General features: G+C 50.6%; 2 protein-coding genes across 2 annotated transcripts; both read right to left on the bottom strand.

Annotated features, from left to right (window-relative positions):
* Nucleotides 1-4,401: 4,401 nt before the first annotated feature.
* LOC133118855 (macrophage mannose receptor 1-like) lies at nt 4,402-8,568 on the bottom strand. The gene is made up of 4 exons (XM_061229112.1): nt 8,416-8,568; nt 7,397-7,774; nt 6,648-6,935; nt 4,402-4,763 (listed from the first exon to the last, which is right to left on the bottom strand). The coding sequence occupies exons 1-4, from the start codon at nt 8,450-8,452 to the stop codon at nt 4,402-4,404; spliced, it is 1,065 nt and encodes a 354-aa protein (XP_061085096.1). The 5' UTR covers nt 8,453-8,568.
* Nucleotides 8,569-10,814: 2,246 nt separating this feature from the next.
* si:dkey-61f9.2 (C-type lectin lectoxin-Lio3) lies at nt 10,815-11,759 on the bottom strand. The gene is made up of 2 exons (XM_061229111.1): nt 11,735-11,759; nt 10,815-11,191 (listed from the first exon to the last, which is right to left on the bottom strand). The coding sequence occupies exons 1-2, from the start codon at nt 11,757-11,759 to the stop codon at nt 10,815-10,817; spliced, it is 402 nt and encodes a 133-aa protein (XP_061085095.1).
* Nucleotides 11,760-18,644: the final 6,885 nt, after the last annotated feature.

Below are 18,644 nucleotides of genomic sequence, written 5' to 3'. Positions count from 1 at the left end.
CTTAAACGTTCAGTATTCGTTCGATAAACGTTGTGTTTATGGCAAAGGGGGCTTTAATAATCACTTGCCGAGTTTGCAAACTGGCTAACAAGTTAGCTAGCTAACGTTAGCGAGGAAAGTTGTTTGCTCGATGACGAGTTTTTGATTAAACGTTCCTGCAACGCGTTTATTGCTAAATCATTCATCTTCAAGTAAGGTAAACTGAAAAGTTACCTGTTATAGAGTGTTGAAAATGTAACGTATTCTAAAAATGTTAAAAATACACAACTGTAAGGTTAATACCCTACCTACAGGATCACGTAGTTAAACGCTGGCAGACCATTCGGTGGTAACGTTATTCTAGGAAGCTGTACAAAGGAACTAGTCTCACGTTAGGAAATTTAGATTCGAAAGTATCCGTTTTTGTAGTAACACGCTTTCCACTTGGACCACCAGTTAGCCACCGATTGTTTCTTGTATTCTCGAGATTTGCACTGAATGCCCCCGAAAGTGTTTCGATTGCGATTAAAGCCCAACTGATTTTCAGAAGATGACAGTCGTCTTCAGACACACTGCAACAAAGGACCTGGAAAACCCAGCATTACGAGACACGAGTGAGTGAAAGCCCACTGCTGAGTTTCTTTTGAAAGTAAGTGTGTGTGTGTGTGTGTGTGTGTGTGTGTGTGTGTGTGTGCGCGCGCATATCTGACGGTTCCCTGCTTTATCCGCTTCTAAAGGTCAATGAACATGGGGGTCTCTTTCCGAAACCACCGTTCGCATGGGTGCCGATTCACAAGCACACTTACAGTAGCCATCGTCTTACTTTGATCCAAATTTACTTTAACGTTTTGAAGTTAAGCATCCCGAACGCTTGCGGGTGATGCCGCCGGGATGATCTGACATGCTCATCTGGAAACGCGGCGCGCATTTAGCTGGTGTTGTGTATTTGGGAGAAGCGCGTCACAAAGTGCCGTTTTATGACAATGTGGAATATCCCATTGAATAAGAAGAGCTGAGGGATCTGAGCTGAAGCGTCACTCGTTGGGCCTGATTCACAAACATTTGCCGTTACATTACATTACATTACATTACATTCCATTCCAGTCATTTGGCAGACGCTCTTACGCAGAGCGACGTGCTACTAAGTGCAAATCAGAGCCAGTGGCACGTGCGGTGGAAGCCCTAGAGGGCAAGTACAGGTCGACGCGCTTGAGTGATCACGTGGATAAAAACCTGACCCCTTGTAGAATAATCAGACAAACTGACCAAGAAGTAGCAATAGCAACTAATAGCGCCAAGTATAGTGAAATAATTATACAATTATAATAATTATATATAATTGTCGGTGCGGCAATTGCAGCATAGATGGCTGGTGAGAAAGGAGAACTTGGTGATGAGAACTTCTGGTGTGCGCTTGCCGGTTTTTGTGCGTGAGTTTGGCACGCACTTGATCACATGGCCGCTAACCTCCGCGCACGATTAACGCGCTGACTAGTGCACAAGTCTGCCATGCGAGACGCGGCCTGTGACTTTTGGCCAATTCAAAGTCGTGTAGACCGGCGCTATTGAAAGCCAAGGATATGTGATGAGACAATACCAAATACTGTAATAAACCGAATTCACGAATGGCCAACTGATTCTTCCGCTCCCAACATAGTGCATATGTGCAGCTGTGAGATTATTTGTGTGACCTTTTGTGGAGAACAGTCCAATGACATTCAGTTTAACAGACTAAGTGAGAATTTATTGATTCTCTAATGACCTCAAAGAACATGTTCTATATATCTCACTGTCAGGACATTTATTGATTGAGATACAGTTGTACTGGAATTTACTTGATCATTTTTTTGTTGTTAAAAATCACATTCATATTCATTAGTTTTGAAGCAGGTAGTATCTTTCCTTCACAGAATTTTGAGAAGATAGTCTTTTTAAAAGTACAATCGGAAGATGTTAAAACATTGTTTCAAGACCATTGCAAACCCCTTCCTATCATTGAAAAAGACTCACCATCTGCCCGTGTTTATAGTCCTTAAATCGGTTTATATATATATAGAGAGAGAGATATACAGTGGGATCTATAAGTCTTGAGACCACATTGAAAATCTGGGTTTGGACATCGCCAACTAGTTATGGATCGAGGGTAGATCACTGTGTGCTGTATGGATGTAGGATAGCTAGGCTAGACAGAGGGAGTGAGATGAGAGCCTTTACCCTTAACCTGCCTTCCCACTATCTCTGACAGAGTGCCCCTAGACCCTTAACCTGCCTTCCCACTGTCTCTGACAGAGTGCCCCTAGACCCTTAACCTGCCTTCCCACTATCTCTGACAGAGTGCCCCTAGACCCTTAACCTGCCTTCCCACTGTCTCTGACAGAGTGCCCCTAGACCCTTAACCTGCCTTCCCACTGTCTCTGACAGAGTGCCCCTGGACCCTGAACCTGCCTTCCCACTGTCTCTGACAGAGTGCCCCTAGACCCTTAACCTGCCTTCCCACTGTCTCTGACAGAGTGCCCCTGGACCCTGAACCTGCCTTCCCACTGTCTCTGACAGAGTGCCAGTAGACCCTTAACCTGCCTTCCCACTGTCTCTGACAGAGTGCCCCTAGACCCTGAACCTGCCTTCCCACTGTCTCTGACAGAGTGCCAGTAGACCCTTAACCTGCCTTCCCACTGTCTCTGACAGAGTGCCACTAGACCCTGAACCTGCCTTCCCACTGTCTCTGACAGAGTGCCAGTAGACCCTTAACCTGCCTTCCCACTGTCTCTGACAGAGTGCCCCTAGACCCTGAACCTGCCTTCCCACTGACAAAACATCGTTGTTGGCTCGCAAGTCGTTACTTTCCCACGGAACGACGTGAACCAACGGTGCTGGGGGTTCTGACCCGGGACGACGCAGAGATTTCGTGTCCGGCCGAGGCTTCGGCTGCCATGGAAGTTTTTCACCTACTCCACGGCCAAGCTAACCCCGACAGGGGTGTGTGATGGAGAGAGAGAGACAGAGGAAGAGGGGGAGAGTGTGATGGAGAGAGACAGACAGAGGAAGAGGGGGAGAGTGTGATGGAGAGAGAAACAGAGGAAGAGGGGGAGAGTGTGATGGAGAGAGACAGAGGAAGAGGGGGAGAGTGTGATGGAGAGAGAGAGACAGGAAGAGGGGGAGAGTATGATGGAGAGAGAGAGACAGGAAGAGGGGGAGAGTGTGATGGAGAGAGACAGAGGAAGAGGGGGAGAGTGTGATGGAGAGAGAGAGACAGGAAGAGGGGGAGAGTGTGATGGAGAGAGACAGAGGAAGAGGGGGAGAGTGTGATGGAGAGACAGAGACAGGAAGAGGGGGAGAGTGTGATGGAGAGAGACAGGAAGAGGGGGAGAGTATGATGGAGAGAGACAGAGGAAGAGGGGGAGAGTGTGATGGAGAGAGACAGAGGAAGAGGGGGAGAGTGTGATGGAGAGAGAGAGACAGGAAGAGGGGGAGAGTGTGATGGAGAGAGACAGAGGAAGAGGGGGAGAGTGTGATGGAGAGAGAGAGACAGGAAGAGGGGGAGAGTGTGATGGAGAGAGACAGAAGAAGAGGGGGAGAGTGTGATGGAGAGAGAGAGACAGGAAGAGGGGGAGAGTGTGATGGAGAGAGACAGAGGAAGAGGGGGAGAGTGTGATGGAGAGAGAGAGACAGGAAGAGGGGGAGAGTGTGATGGAGAGAGACAGAGGAAGAGGGGGAGAGTGTGATGGAGAGACAGAGACAGGAATGCATGGAGAGACCGTTCCGAGCATCCTAGCAGCAGGAGGCTAGCTAGTGATGATATTATTAAAAGACATATAACTCGGTAACAAAGATGACATAAAAGCAAACGTTAGCTTGACACAGTGTTTATTATTCAACACGATCATCATCATCACCTTTAGCTAGCGAGCTATTGTTAGCCGGCTAACTCGGCCCCCAATGTCCTTCTATTGCTGAATAAAATTTGTCATTAACCAAACAGCATGTCACCCCACCACCCAGACTTACTATGCAAGGCACGCTATAGGTAGCAAAAAGGAAAATTATTATTTGTACTTTCCCTCCAAAGGTTTGCTGGTCATCTCTAGATAAAAATAGCTGGCTTAGGTCGTTCTGCATAGCATGCTAATAAATAGCTGACATATTCCAAGAATAATTAACCCATTTTCCTTTGCAGGTGTAAATATATATTTAGATAGCGTAGTAGCTAGCTAGCTGACACATTTCGCAGTGCAAACAAATTAATGCGTTGTGCCATTTCAAGTAGCTTAGCTAAGTAAACATTTTTTTATAAGAAAACGTGGAAGGCTACATGCTTGCGACTCGATACAGCGCTCTCTGCGAATCATTAAAAGCATGCCACTAGAGGGCGCTTTTCGACTGTCAGATGAGGGGATTGGAGACGGTGCGAAGGCAGTTTTAAGGTTACTGCCCCTCACACAGGAAGTAGCTTTTGGAGAGGCAGTCCCGGTCGCTCCACTTGAACTTCCCCGGGCCGCTGGTTGCCATGGCGCCGCAGTTGTGGGACAGGGCCTTGTCCGGTTGGCTCCCTCCCTCCCAGTTGCTCCACTCCACGTTGGCCCCGTTGGGCCAGATCCAGAACCCAAAGAGACGGCTCTGCCTCAGGCCCAGCCACACGGGCCCCGACACGTTGCTCCTCTTCAGCGCCGCCTCCACAATGCGCTGGTCCTGGAGGGACTCGACACGCAGCAGACCCCCGTACTCCCTGTCGCAGTGGTCCAGAGCGCCCTCCCAGGTCTTGAGCTCCTTCACCACTTGGATGTGATCTGCGGGCCAGACACAGTGACGGTGCGGGAGGCGGGTAAAGACTGGAGCACACGGCGCGTTGTGGTTCTCATCTCTGTGGCTTTTCCTGTTTTCCACAGGTAGGACATTGCATTGTCCATCCATCCGTCCATCCATCCATCCATCCATCCATACATAATCATAACCCGCTTATCCTGAACAGTGTATCCCACCATACATTGGGCGAAAGGCCTGAACATCGCGGGGCACGCACACCATTCACTCACACACTCATACACTCATACACACACACACACACGCACGCACACACGCACACACGCACACACACGCACACACGCACACACACGCACACACGCACACACGCACACACGCGCACACACGCGCACACGCACACACACGCGCACACACGCGCACACGCGCGCGCACGCGCGCGCACGCACGCACACACACGCACGCACGCACGCACGCACGCACGCACGCACGCACGCACACACACGCACACACACACTCACTCACACACTCTCACACACACTCACTCACACACTCTCACACACACACACACACTCAGACACACACACACACTCATACACACACTCACACACACTCTCACACACTCACACACACTCTCACACACTCACACACTCATACACACACTCTCACACACACACACACTCACACGCACACCATTCACTCACACACTCATACACACACTCACACTCACACTCATACACACACTCACACACACACTCACACTCATACCCACGGGCAATTTAAACTCTCCAATCAGCCTAACCTGCATGTCTTTGGACTGTGGGAGGAAACCGGAGTACCCGGAGGAAACCCACGCAGACACAGGGAGAACATGCAAACTCCACACAGAGAGGCCCCGGCCGACGGGGATTCGAACCCAGGACCTCCTTGCTGTGAGGCGGCAGTGCTACCCACTGCGCCATCCGTGCCGCCCCGACATTGCAGTGTGCCTGCAGACACGTATGCCCTGCCACGCGCATTTTTACAGTGAGAGCGAGTGAGCAGACACACGGTACAGAGCCATGTGTCACTCTCACGTTCATTCATCAATGGGCACCCTCCCATGCGCACACACTGACACACACACTCTCTCACACACACACACACACACACACACACTCACACACACACACACACACACACTCTCACACGCACACACACTCGCAAACGCACACTCACACACACACACTGACACACACACACACACACACACACACACTCACACACACACACTCGCACACACACACACACACACACACACACACACACTCACACACACACACTCGCACACACACACACACACACACACACTCACACACTCACACACACACACACACACACTCGCACACACACACTCACACACACACACACACACACTCGCACACACACACTCACACACACACACACACTCGCACACTCACACATACACACGCACGCACACACACTCGCTCGCACACACACACACTCACAGACACATACACTCACTCCCACACACACCCACTCACTCACACACACACACACTCACACACACACTCACACTCACTTACACACACACAAACACACACTCACTCACACTCACACGTACACACACACACACTCACACACACACACTCACTTACACACACACATACACACACTCACTCACACTCACACGTACACACACACACATACACTCACACACGCGCACACACACTCACAATCACTTACACACACATACACTCACACACACACACACACGCACGCACACACTCACAGACACACTCACTCACACACACTCACTCACACTCACACACACACACACTCACACACACACACTCACACACACTCACACACCTCCTTACCTTTGTAACAGAGACCATAGTTTGATAAATTACAATTCTCTCCCTTCCAGCCTTCGTCTCTTCTAGGACTTATTTTCACACAGTCAGGTGCAGGGTTGTAAAAAAAATATCTGTAGGGGGAGCAGCCCCCGTCAGACCACTCCCTGTCTGCGCTCATCAGGCCGATCCAGAAGGAGGCGCCACTGAGCCCCAAATCCCGCACGTCTGTGTTCTGGGTGCTGCTGTTGATGCTGACCAGGTCAGTGTGGTGCACCCTGCAGTACTGCTGAGCATCACACCACGAGCTCTCCTGCTTTATCAGGGTGTAACTGAGAGGGCTACCTACAGACACAGATTACACACATTACACACACACACTCACATTACACACACACACTCTCACATTACACACACATACATTACACACGCACACACTCACATTACACACACACACGCACACGAACACACACGCAAACAGGCACCCAAATGCGTGTACACACATCATGAAATTGACATCCTAGAAGAACATATACATATATATATTTTTGTTTAAAATGAAACAGTATTGAAAGTAATCAGCCGTAGTTACATGAATTGCTCGAGTTTTCATTCAAGATGTTTGATCAGATTTGGCGAATCCGACTTTGTTGGTCATTGCTTTAGCCACCTTAACCCTGGGTGCACAGACATATTTCAGGGGGATTTTTGGGGCCTTGAGATTGGCAACATTGCTGCTGAATGCACAACAAATCACCAGAGTGGAATCGCCGTAGCTAACCATGTGAGAGTGAAACCTTCCTCACCTTCGTCGTAACACATGAAAGATTTCCTCTCTGTGCAGCTCACGTTCTCCCATCGCCCGCTTGCCGACATGGAGTGGCAGTACGGTTTTGTTCCATTAGTGCCGTGGGAATGATTATCGTAATGAACGATATCTCCGTTGGACCATTTAGTATCGCCCTGACGGCGTCTCAGGCCTAAATAAATGCCATACAGGTCAGGTATTTTCATTTTTATTTTTTCTATGACCTTCTCAATCTGGATTTGTTCCACCTCGTTGTACACTGTGATCAGGTCAGTGTAATTCTCTCTGCAGTAGGTCTGTGCCTCAGCCCAGGTGATCTTACTGTCTGTTAGGAACAGCTGTCTGTAGTGACTGGACAAGGCTGATGTGCTGAGACCTGAGGGTCAGGATCAGGGTTAGTATCGTCCCACAACATCTCACAATGTCTCACAATGTCCCACAACGTCCCACAACGTCTCACAACGTCCCACAACGTCTCACAACGTCCCACAACGTCCCACAACGTCTCACAACATCTCACAACGTCCCACAATGTCTCACAACGTCTCACAACGTCCCACAACGTCTCACAACGTCCCACAATGTCTCACAACGTCTCACAATGTCCCACAACGTCTCACAACGCCGCCCGTAGGGCCCTCCAGCTTACATGAGCTGAGAATCCAGCTCCTCTCAAACACATTCACCAATGCATGTCTGTACACCAGTGTGTGTGTCTGTGTGTGTGTGTGTGTGTGTGTGTGTGTGTGAGAGAGAATGTAAGCGTGTACACCAGAGTGCGTGTGTGCGTGCATGTGTGTGTGTGATAGAATGCAAGCGTGTACACCAGTGTGTGTGTGTGTGTGTGAGAGAGAGAATGCAAGCGTGTATACCAGAGTGTGTATGCGTGTGTGTGTGTGTGTGTGTGTGTGTGTGTGTGTGTGTGTGAGAGATTGCAAGCGTGTATTCCAGTGTGTGTGTGCTTGCAGGTGCGAACTCAGAGTTTGGGGGTTCAAAAGACTAAAAAATGTAGCCTACCTGCACTGAGCAAAATGAGGAAAAAGGTCGTCTCCATGGCAACGGGGGGCAGAGTAGAGACAGGTGGGGGAGTTTGAAACTTGTCCCGGGGATGAGAGGGTGACGCGCTGTTCCCTTAGGGTCTCAGACTGTCGGGGATGAGAGGTGCGATCGCTGAATACTCAGTCCCTCCAGAGGCAGGGCCAGGACGCCTTTAACCCTGCGCTGTACGTCACCAGCACTTCCATTTGCATCTTTCTGGAAAACCTGCGCGTTATCTTCCTTTCTGATCGCGGTACCTGGGAAGTGTGGCCTGCTGCACAACAACGCCATGCAAATACATCTGGCAGAGAGACATACAGACCTATAGACAACAGCCTGGTGTGGCAGGATTGTGGGGTACAAGGCAAGCGACCAAACCTGGCCTTTTTTCTTTCTTTTTTTCTGGAGAGAGACGGCGCTCTCTAGCACCACTGCGGGTCATTCAGACCCGCTTTCAATGGTAAATGGTAAATGGTTGGCATTTAAATAGTGCCTTTATCCAAAGCGCTGTACAATTGATGCTTCTCCATTCACCCATTCATACACACACTCACACACCAACGGCGATTGGCTGCCATGCAAGGCACCAACCAGCTCGTCAGGAGCATTTGGGGGTTAGGTGTCTTGCTCAGGGACACTTCGACACAGCCCGGGCGGGGGATCGAACCGGCAACCCTCCGACTGCCGGACGACTGCTCTTACCGCCTGAGCCAATGTCGTTTTCAATGTATAGTCTGTGGTACAATTGAGGTAAAAATACTCAATATTTCTGAGTCAATGTATTTGGAAGTCAATCATTCTTTCCCACCCGATGTAGCCGCAATCGGTGTGGGCCGCCTCTGTCGTTCTGACGTAACTGTGTCGCCAGGGCAGCCCAGCGGGACGCTGTGGCCGAATCAGGGACGGATTACGTCACTCTCTCTCTCTCACACGCTTAGCGGAGGAGCCGCGGATGTGAACTCGCTCGTTTTCAGTGTCCCCCGTTAACCGTGTGATGCCGGACCGCGCGTACGCCCTGCTGTGAAGTGTTCACTGTGAAAACGAAGATTTGTTCAATTTATAAATGGATGGAAAAATGTAGAAAAATTCTCTTTTGGATTGATCTCGGACGAATGTTGTGCCTGGGTCTCCAGCGTCTCCTGTTGCCTTTTTCTCTTTCCTGATTTTTTACAAACAAATGTCGCTTACCGTCAGTTCCAGGGAGAAAACAGGCATCTGGATCCGAACAGAAAACATAATTACACTCACTGTATAATACTGATGATTATTGAGATGAACGCTGAATGCCAACATGTGAAACGTATTGTAGTTTATTAGTGTTTCAATGGAAGCAACCAAGAATCATACATTTAATTAATACAAAGTGCATTTCACGAAAATTAATTAAATCATAATTATTGGCATTTATTAGCATGCATCCACATCCACCAACAATGATGCGTTTTTGTTTGATGAAATAAAAATGTAAAAAGCAGAAAAGAATAGTCTGGAAGACTTTCTGTCGGACATTTACATTCCATTACGTTACATTCCAGGCATTTAGCAGACGCCCTTATCATGGTATAAATCACTGTTTTTCCTATTGAAGGCAAAAAATATGATGACATAGCCAACCAGTCAGGTCAGGGGACAAAGGATGATGCTTCTGCTCAACCAGGGATTGACGCCACTCCTTCAGCATGAGAGAACAGCTCAGCACAACGAAGGATGGAGAGAGAGAGAGAGAGAGTGAAAGGGAGACAGGAAGAGGGGGAGAGTGTGATGGAGAGAGACAGGAAGAGGGGGAGAGTGATGGAGAGAGACAGGAAGGGGGGAGAGTGATGGAGAGAGGAAGAGGGGGAGTGTGATGGAGAGACAGGAAGAGGGGGAGAGTGATGAGAGAGACAGGAAGAGGGGGAGAGTGATGGAGAGGGAGAGGGAGAGTGTGATGGAGAGAGACAGGAAGAGGGGGAGAGTGATGGAGAGAGAAAGAGGGAGTGTGATGGAGAGACAGGAAGAGGGGGAGAGTGTGATGGAGAGAGAGAGACAGGAAGAGGGGGAGAGTGATGGAGAGAGAGAGGAAGAGGGAGAGTGTGATGGAGAGAGAGAAAGAGGGAGAGTGTGATGGAGAGACAGGAAGAGGGGGAGAGTGTGATGGAGAGAGACAGGAAGAGGGGGAGAGTGTGATGGAGAGACAGGAAGAGGGGGAGAGTGATGGAGAGACAGGAAGAGGGGGAGAGTGATGGAGAGAGAGACAGGAAGAGGGGGAGAGTGATGGAGAGAGAGAGGAAGAGGGAGAGTGTGATGGAGAGACAGAGGAAGAGGGGGAGAGTGATGGAGAGAGAGACAGGAAGAGGGGGAGAGTGTGATGGAGAGAGAGAGCTGAGGTGGATGTGGAGTCACACAGCTTGACGTTCCTCCCCCTCACACAGGAAGTAGCTTTTGGAGAGGCAGTCCCGGTCGCTCCACTTGAACTTCCCCGGGCCGCTGGTTGCCATGGCGCCGCAGATGTGGGACAGGGGCTTCTCCGGTTGGCTCCCTCCCTCCCAGTTGCTCCACTCCACGTTGGCCCCGTTGGGCCAGATCCAGAACCCAAAGAGACGGCTCTGCCTCAGGCCCAGCCACACGGGCCCCGACACGTTGCTCCTCTTCAGCGCCGCCTCCACAATGCGCTGGTCCTGGGGGGACTCGACACGCAGCAGACCCCCGTACTCCCTGTCGCAGTGGTCCAGAGCGCCCTCCCAGGTCTTGGGCTCCTTCACCACGTGGATGTGATCTGCGGGCCAGACACAGTGACGGTGCGGGAGGCGGGTAAAGACTGGAGCACACGGCACGTTGTGGTTCTCATCTCTCTGGCTTTTCCTGTTTTCCACAGGTAGGACATTGCATTGTCCATCCATCCGTCCATCCATCCATCCATCCATCCATACATAATCATAACCCGCTTATCCTGAACAGTGTATCCCACCATACATTGGGCGAAAGGCCTGAACATCGCGGGGCACGCACACCATTCACTCACACACTCACACACTCATACACACACTGCCCTGCCCTGCCACTCACACACACACACTCACACACACACTCAGACACACACACACACTCACACACACGCACGCACACCATTCACTCACACACTCTTACCCACGGGCAATTTAAACTCTCCAATCAGCCTAACCTGCATGTCTTTGGACTATGGGAGGAAACCCACGCAGACACGGGGAGAACATGCAAACTCCGCACAGAGAGGCCCCGGCCGACGGGGATTCGAACCCAGGACCTCCTTGCTGTGAGGCGGCAGTGCGACCCACTGCACCATCCGTGCCGCCCCGGCATTGCATTGTGCCTGCAGACACGTATGCCCTGCCACGCGCATTTTTACAGTGAGAGCGAGTGAACAGACACACGGTACAGAGCCATGTCTCACTCTCACGTTCATTCATCAATGGGCACCCTCCCATGCGCACACACTGACACACACACTCTCTCACACGCACACACACTCGCACACGCACACTCACACACACACACTCTCTCACACGCACACACACTCGCACACGCACACTCACACACACACACTCTCTCACACGCACACACACTCGCACACGCACACTCACACACACACACTCTCTCACACGCACACACACTCGCACACGCACACTCACACACACACACTCACTCACGCACACACACTCACACACACACACAGACACACACTCGCACACACACTCACACACCGACAGACACACACTCACACACACACAGACACACACTCGCACACGCACACTCACACACACACTCTCTCACACGCACACACACTCGCACACGCACACTCACACACACTCTCTCACACGCACACACACTCGCGCACACACACTGACACACACACTCTCTCACACGCACACACACTCGCACACGCACACTGACACACACACTCTCTCACACGCACACACTCTCTCACACGCACACACACTCGCGCACACACACACGCTTGCACGCACGCACACTCGCACACACACACACAGACACACACACACACACACACACACACTCACACACACACTCACACTCAGACACACACACACACACACTCGCACACACACTCACACACCGACAGACACACACTCACACCCACACTCTCATACTCACTTACACACACACACACACACAAATCCACACTCACACACTCACTCACGCACACACACACACACACACTCACACACACACACACACACACTCTCACACTCACACACACACACACACACACTCTCACACACACACACACACTCACACACACACTCACTCACTCACTCACACCTCGTTCCTCCTTACCTTTGTAACAGAGAGCATAGTTTAGAAAACTACAGTTCCTTTTTTTCCAGCTGTCGGAAGTATCAGAAAATGCCACACATTGGTCCAATTTATTGGGGGGTGGCTGATAAAAATATCTGAAGGAGGAGCAGCCTCCGTCAGACCACTCCCAGTCTGCGCTCATCAGGCCGATCCAGAAGGAGGCGCCACTGAGCCCCAAATCCCGCACCTGTGTGTTCTGGGTGTGGCTGTTGATGCTGACCAGGTCAGTGTGGTGCACCCTGCAGTACTGCTGAGCATCACACCACAAGCTCTCCTGCTCTATCAGGGTGTAACTGAGAGGGCTATGACCGTCTCCTATAGACACAGATTACACACATTACACACACACACTCACATTACACACATTACACACACACACTCACATTACACACATGAATACACACACACTCACATTACACACATGAACACACACACACGCAAGCAGGCACCCAAATGTGTGTACACGCATCATGAAATTGACATCCTAGAAGAACATATACATTGATATAATTTTTTTTTAAATGAAAGTATTGAAAGTAATCAGCCGTAGTTACATGAATTGCTTGAGTTTTCATTCAAGATTTGGCGAACCCTGGGTGCACAGACATATTTCAGGGGGATTTTTGGGGCCTTGAGATTGGCAACATTGCTGCTGAATGCACAACAAATCACCAGAGTGGAATCGCCGTAGCTAACCATGTGAGAGTGAAACCTTCCTCACCTTCGTCGTAACACATGAACGATTTCCTCTCTGTGCAGCTCACGTTCTCCCATCGCCCGCTTGCCGACATGGAGTGGCAGTACGGTTTTGTTCCATTAGTGCCGTGGGAATGATTATCGTAATGAACGATATCTCCGTTGGACCATTTAGTATCGCCCTGACGGCGTCTCAGGCCTAAATAAATGTAATTCAGGTTACTTATTTTCTGGTTTTGTATTATTTTGAACTTCTTAATGTGGTCTTGTTCCTCCTGGTTGTACACTGTGATCAGGTCAGTGTAATTCTTTCTGCAGTCGGTCTGTGCCTGATCCCCGGTGATTTTGCTGTCTGTTAGGAACAGCTGTCTGTAGTGACTGGACAAGGCTGATGTGCTGAGACCTGAGGGTCAGGATCAGGGTTAGTATCGTCCCACAACGTCCCACAACGTCTCACAACGTCTCACAATGTCTCACAATGTCTCACAACGTCCCACAACGTCCCACAACGTCCCACAACGTCCCACAACGTCTCACAACGTCTCACAACATCTCACAACGTCTCACAACGTCCCACAACGTCTCACAACGTCCCACAATGTCCCACAACGTCCCACAACGTCCCACAACGTCTCACAACGTCCCACAACGTCTCACAACGTCCCACAATGTCTCACAACGTCCCACAACGTCTCACAACATCCCACAACGTCCCACGACGTCTCACAACGTCCCACAATGTCCCACAACGTCTCACAACGTCCCACAACGTCCCACAACGTCTCACAACGTCCCACAACGTCCTACAATGTCTCACAACGTCTCGCAACGTCTCACAATGTCCCACAACGTCTCACAACGCCGCCCGTAGGCCCCTCCAGCTTACATGCGCTGAGAATCCAGCTCCTCTCAAACACATTCACCAAAACCAGCGGTGCCACGTTCACCAATGCATGTCTGTACACCAGTGTGTGTGTGTGTGTGTGAGAGAATGTAAGCGTGTACACCAGAGTGTGTGTGTGCGTGCATGTGTGTGTGTGATAGAATGCAAGCGTGTACACCAGTGTGTGTGTGTGTGTGTGTGTGTGTGTGAGAGAGAGAGAATGCAAGTGTGTACACCAGAGTGTGTATGCGTGTGTGTGTGTGTGTGTGAGAGAGAGAATGCAAGTGTGTACACCAGAGTGTGTGTGCGTGTGTGTGTGTGAGTGAGAGAATGCAAGCGTGTATACCAGAGTGTGTATGCGTGTGTGTGTGTGTGTGTGTGTGTGAGAGATTGCAAGCGTGTATTCCAGTGTGTGTGTGCTTGCAGGTGCGAACTCAGCGTTTGGGGGTTCAAAAGACTAAAAAATGTAGCCTACCTGCACTGAGCAAAATGAGGAAAAAGGTCGCCTCCATGGCAACGGGGGGCAGAGTAGAGACAGGTGGGGGAGTTTGAAACTTGTCCCGGGGATGAGAGGGTGACGCGCTGTTCCCTTAGGGTCTCAGACTGTCGGGGATGAGAGGTGCGATCCCTGAATACTCAGTCCCTCCAGAGGCAGGGCCAGGACGCCTTTAACCCTGCGCTGTACGTCACCAGCACTTCCATTTGCATCTTTCTGGAAAACCTGCGCGTTATCTTCCTTTCCGATCGCGGTACCTGGGAAGTGTGGCCTGCTGCACAACAACGCCATGCAAATAGATGTGGCAGAGAGACATACAGACCTATAGACAACAGCCTGGTGTGGCAGGATTGTGGGGTACAAGGCAAGCGACCAAACCTGGCCTTTTTTCTTTCTTTTTTTCTGGAGAGAGACGGCGCTCTCTAGCACCACTGCGGGTCATTCAGACCCGCTTTCAATGGTAAATGGTAAATGGTTGGCATTTAAATAGTGCCTTTATCCAAAGCGCTGTACAATTGATGCTTCTCCATTCACCCATTCATACACACACTCACACACCCACGGCGATGTAAATGTAATGTAATGAAAGGCTGCCATAAAATGCACCAACCAGCTCGTCAGGAGCATTTGGGGGTTAGGTGTCTTGCTCAGGGACACTTCGACACAGCCCGGGCGGGGGATCGAACCGGCATCCCTCCGACTGCCGGACGACTGCTCTTACCGCCTGAGCCATTGTCGTTTTCAGTGTATAGTCTGTGGTACAATTGAGGTAAAAATACTCAATATCTTTGAGTCAATGTATTTGGAAGTCAATCATTCTTTCCCACCCGACGTAGCCGCAATCGGTGTGGGCCGCCTCTGTCGTTCTGACGTAACTGTGTCGCCAGGGCAGCCCAGCGGGACGCTGTGGCCGAATCAGGGACGGATTACGTCACTCTCTCTCTCTCACACGCTTAGCGGAGGAGCCGCGGATGTGAACTCGCTCGTTTTCAGTGTCCCCCGTTAACCGTGTGATGCCGGACCGCGCGTACGCCCTGCTGTGAAGTGTTCACTGTGAAAACGAAGATTTGTTCAATTTATAAATGGATGGAAAAATGTAGAAAAATTCTCATTTGGATTGCTCTTGGATGAATGTTGTTCCTGGGTCTCGAGTGCCTCCTGTTGCCTTTTTCTCTTTCCTGATTTTTTACAAACAAATGTCGCTTACCGTCAGTTCCAGGGAGAAAACAGGCATCTGGATCCGAACAGAAAACATAATTACACTAACTGTATAATACTGATAATTATTGAGATGAACACTGAATGCCAACATGTGAAACGTATTGTAGTTTATTAGTGTTTCAATGGAAGCAACCAAGAATCATACATTTAATTTATACAAAGTGCATTTCACGAAAATTAATTAAATCGTAATTATTGGCATTTATTAGCATGCATCCACATCCACCAACAATGATGCATTTTTGTTTGATGAAATAAAAATGTAAAAAGCAGAAAGAGTCGGACATTTACATTCCATTACGTTACATTCCAGGCATTTAGCAGACGCCCTTATCCTGGTATAAATCACTGTTTTTCCTATTGAAGGCAAAAAATATGATGACATAGCCAACCAGTCAGGTCAGGGGACAAAGGATGATGCTTCTGCTCAACCAGGGATTGACGCCACTCCTTCAGCATGAGAGAACAGCTCAGCACAACAAAGGATGGAGAGAGAGAGAGAGAGAGAGAGAGAGAGTGAAAGGGAGCCAGGAAGAGGGGGAGAGTGATGGAGAGAGACAGGAAGAGGGGGAGAGTGTGATGGAGAGAGACAGGAAGAGGGCGAGAGTGTGATGGAGAGAGAGAGGAAGAGGGGGAGAGTGTGATGGAGAGAGAGACAGGAAGAGGGGGAGAGTGTGATGGAGAGAGAGACAGGAAGGGGGGAGAGTGATGGAGAGAGAGGAAGAGGGGGAGAGTGTGATGGAGAGACAGGAAGAGGGGGAGAGTGTGATGGAGAGAGAGACAGGAAGAGGGGGAGAGTGATGGAGAGAGAGACAGGAAGAGGGGGAGAGTGATGAGAGAGAAAGAGGGAGAGTGTGATGAGAGACAGGAAGAGGGGGAGAGTGTGATGGAGAGAGAGACAGGAAGAGGGGAGAGTGATGGAGAGAGAGACAGGAAGAGGGAGAGAGTGATGGAGAGAGAGAGGAAGAGGGGGAGAGTGATGAGAGAGAGACAGGAAGAGGGGGAGAGTGATGGAGAGAGAGACAGGAAGAGGGGAGAGTGATGGAGAGAGAGATAGGAAGAGGGGGAGAGTGATGGAGAGAGAGAGGAAGAGGGAGAGTGTGATGAGAGAGAGACAGGAAGAGGGGGAGAGTGATGGAGAGAGAGGAAGAGGGAGAGTGTGATGAGAGAGAGACAGGAAGAGGGGGAGAGTGATGGAGAGAGAGGAAGAGGGAGAGTGTGATGGAGAGGCAGAGGAAGAGGGGGAGAGTGTGAAGGAGAGAGAGAGCTGAGGTGGATGTGGAGTCACACAGCTTGACGTTCCTCCCCCTCACACAAGAAGTAGCTTTTGGAGAGGCAGTCCCGGTCGCTCCACTTGAACTTCCCCGGGCCGCTGGTTGCCATGGCGCCGCAGATGTGGGACAGGGGCTTCTCCGGTTGGCTCCCTCCCGCCCAGTTGCTCCACTCCACGTTGGCCCCGTTGGGCCAGATCCAGAACCCAAAGAGACGGCTCTGCCTCAGGCCCAGCCACACGGGCCCCGACACGTTGCTCCTCTTCAGCGCCTCCTCCACAATGCGCTGGTCCTGGGGGGACTCGACACGCAGCAGACCCCCGTACTCCCTGTCGCAGTGGTCCAGAGCGCCCTCCCAGGTCTTGGGCTGCCTGACCAGGTGGACCTCATCTGCGGGCCAGACACACTCCTTTTCATCTGCACTTTTAGTATTCTTATTTTTCAAATCTTGCGTATTTTATTTCTGTCTTGGAATACAGTGGGGAAAAATGCTCACGTTTTGTCCGTCAGTCAGCTGCACCAAACATGAAATTGGGAACCACAGCCTCATGTTTGTGCACGCACACACACGCACACACACACACACCCACGTGCACACATACACACACACACACACACCCATGTGCACACACACACACACACACACCCACGTGCACACACACACACACACACACCCACGTGCACACACACATACACACACCCATGTGCACACACACACACACACACACCCATGTGCACACACACACACACACACATATACACACACACACACACACCCATGTGCACACACACACATACACACACACACACACCCATGTGCACACACACACACACACACACACACACACACACGCAGCAGCTGCATCATATGCTTCTTTAAGTGATTTGAAGTATATTCTGCCCGCCTTTTCTTTTGTCAGTTTGACGGCCCTCGGGCTCCTCACCTTCGTAACAGATGGCAGTCGCCATTTGGTTACATTCGTACTGGTTCATTTCCGGACTTCCTTTTCTGATGTTCACACAGTCCCCTTCCTGATTAGCACTGCCCCAGTTCCTGTAGGGGGAGCAGCCCCCGTCAGACCACTCCCAGTCTGCGCTCATCAGGCCGATCCAGAAGGAGACCCTCCTGTCCCCCTGCACATCCAGCACCTGTGTGTTCTGGGTGCTGCTGTTGATGCTGACCAGGTCAGTGTGGTGCTCCCTGCAGTACTGCTGAGCATCACACCACGAGCTCTCCTGCTTTATCAGGGTGTGATTGGGAGAGCCTACAGACACAGATTACACACATTACACACACTCTCACATT

The sequence above is a fragment of the Conger conger genome, chromosome 19 (genome assembly GCF_963514075.1).
Source record: "Conger conger chromosome 19, fConCon1.1, whole genome shotgun sequence".
Classification (NCBI taxonomy): Eukaryota; Metazoa; Chordata; class Actinopteri; order Anguilliformes; family Congridae; genus Conger; species Conger conger.
The sequence above is the reverse complement of the archived record's forward strand: the minus strand, read 5'-3'. Positions and strand labels throughout refer to the sequence as shown.

Coding starts and splice junctions, on each gene's coding strand:
- LOC133118855 (XM_061229112.1), bottom strand. CDS start 8,452: ATGGAGACGACCTTTTTCCTCATTTTGCTCAGTGCAG. Junction 7,775..8,415: donor CCTCATTTTGCTCAGTGCAG/GTAGGCTACATT, acceptor CCTGACCCTCAG/GTCTCAGCACATCAGCCTTG. Junction 4,764..6,647: donor AGGCTGGAAGGGAGAGAATT/GTAATTTATCAA, acceptor TCTGGCCCGCAG/ATCACATCCAAGTGGTGAAG.
- si:dkey-61f9.2 (XM_061229111.1), bottom strand. CDS start 11,759: ATGCAATGCCGGGGCGGCACGGATG. Junction 11,192..11,734: donor ATGCCGGGGCGGCACGGATG/GTGCAGTGGGTC, acceptor TCTGGCCCGCAG/ATCACATCCACGTGGTGAAG.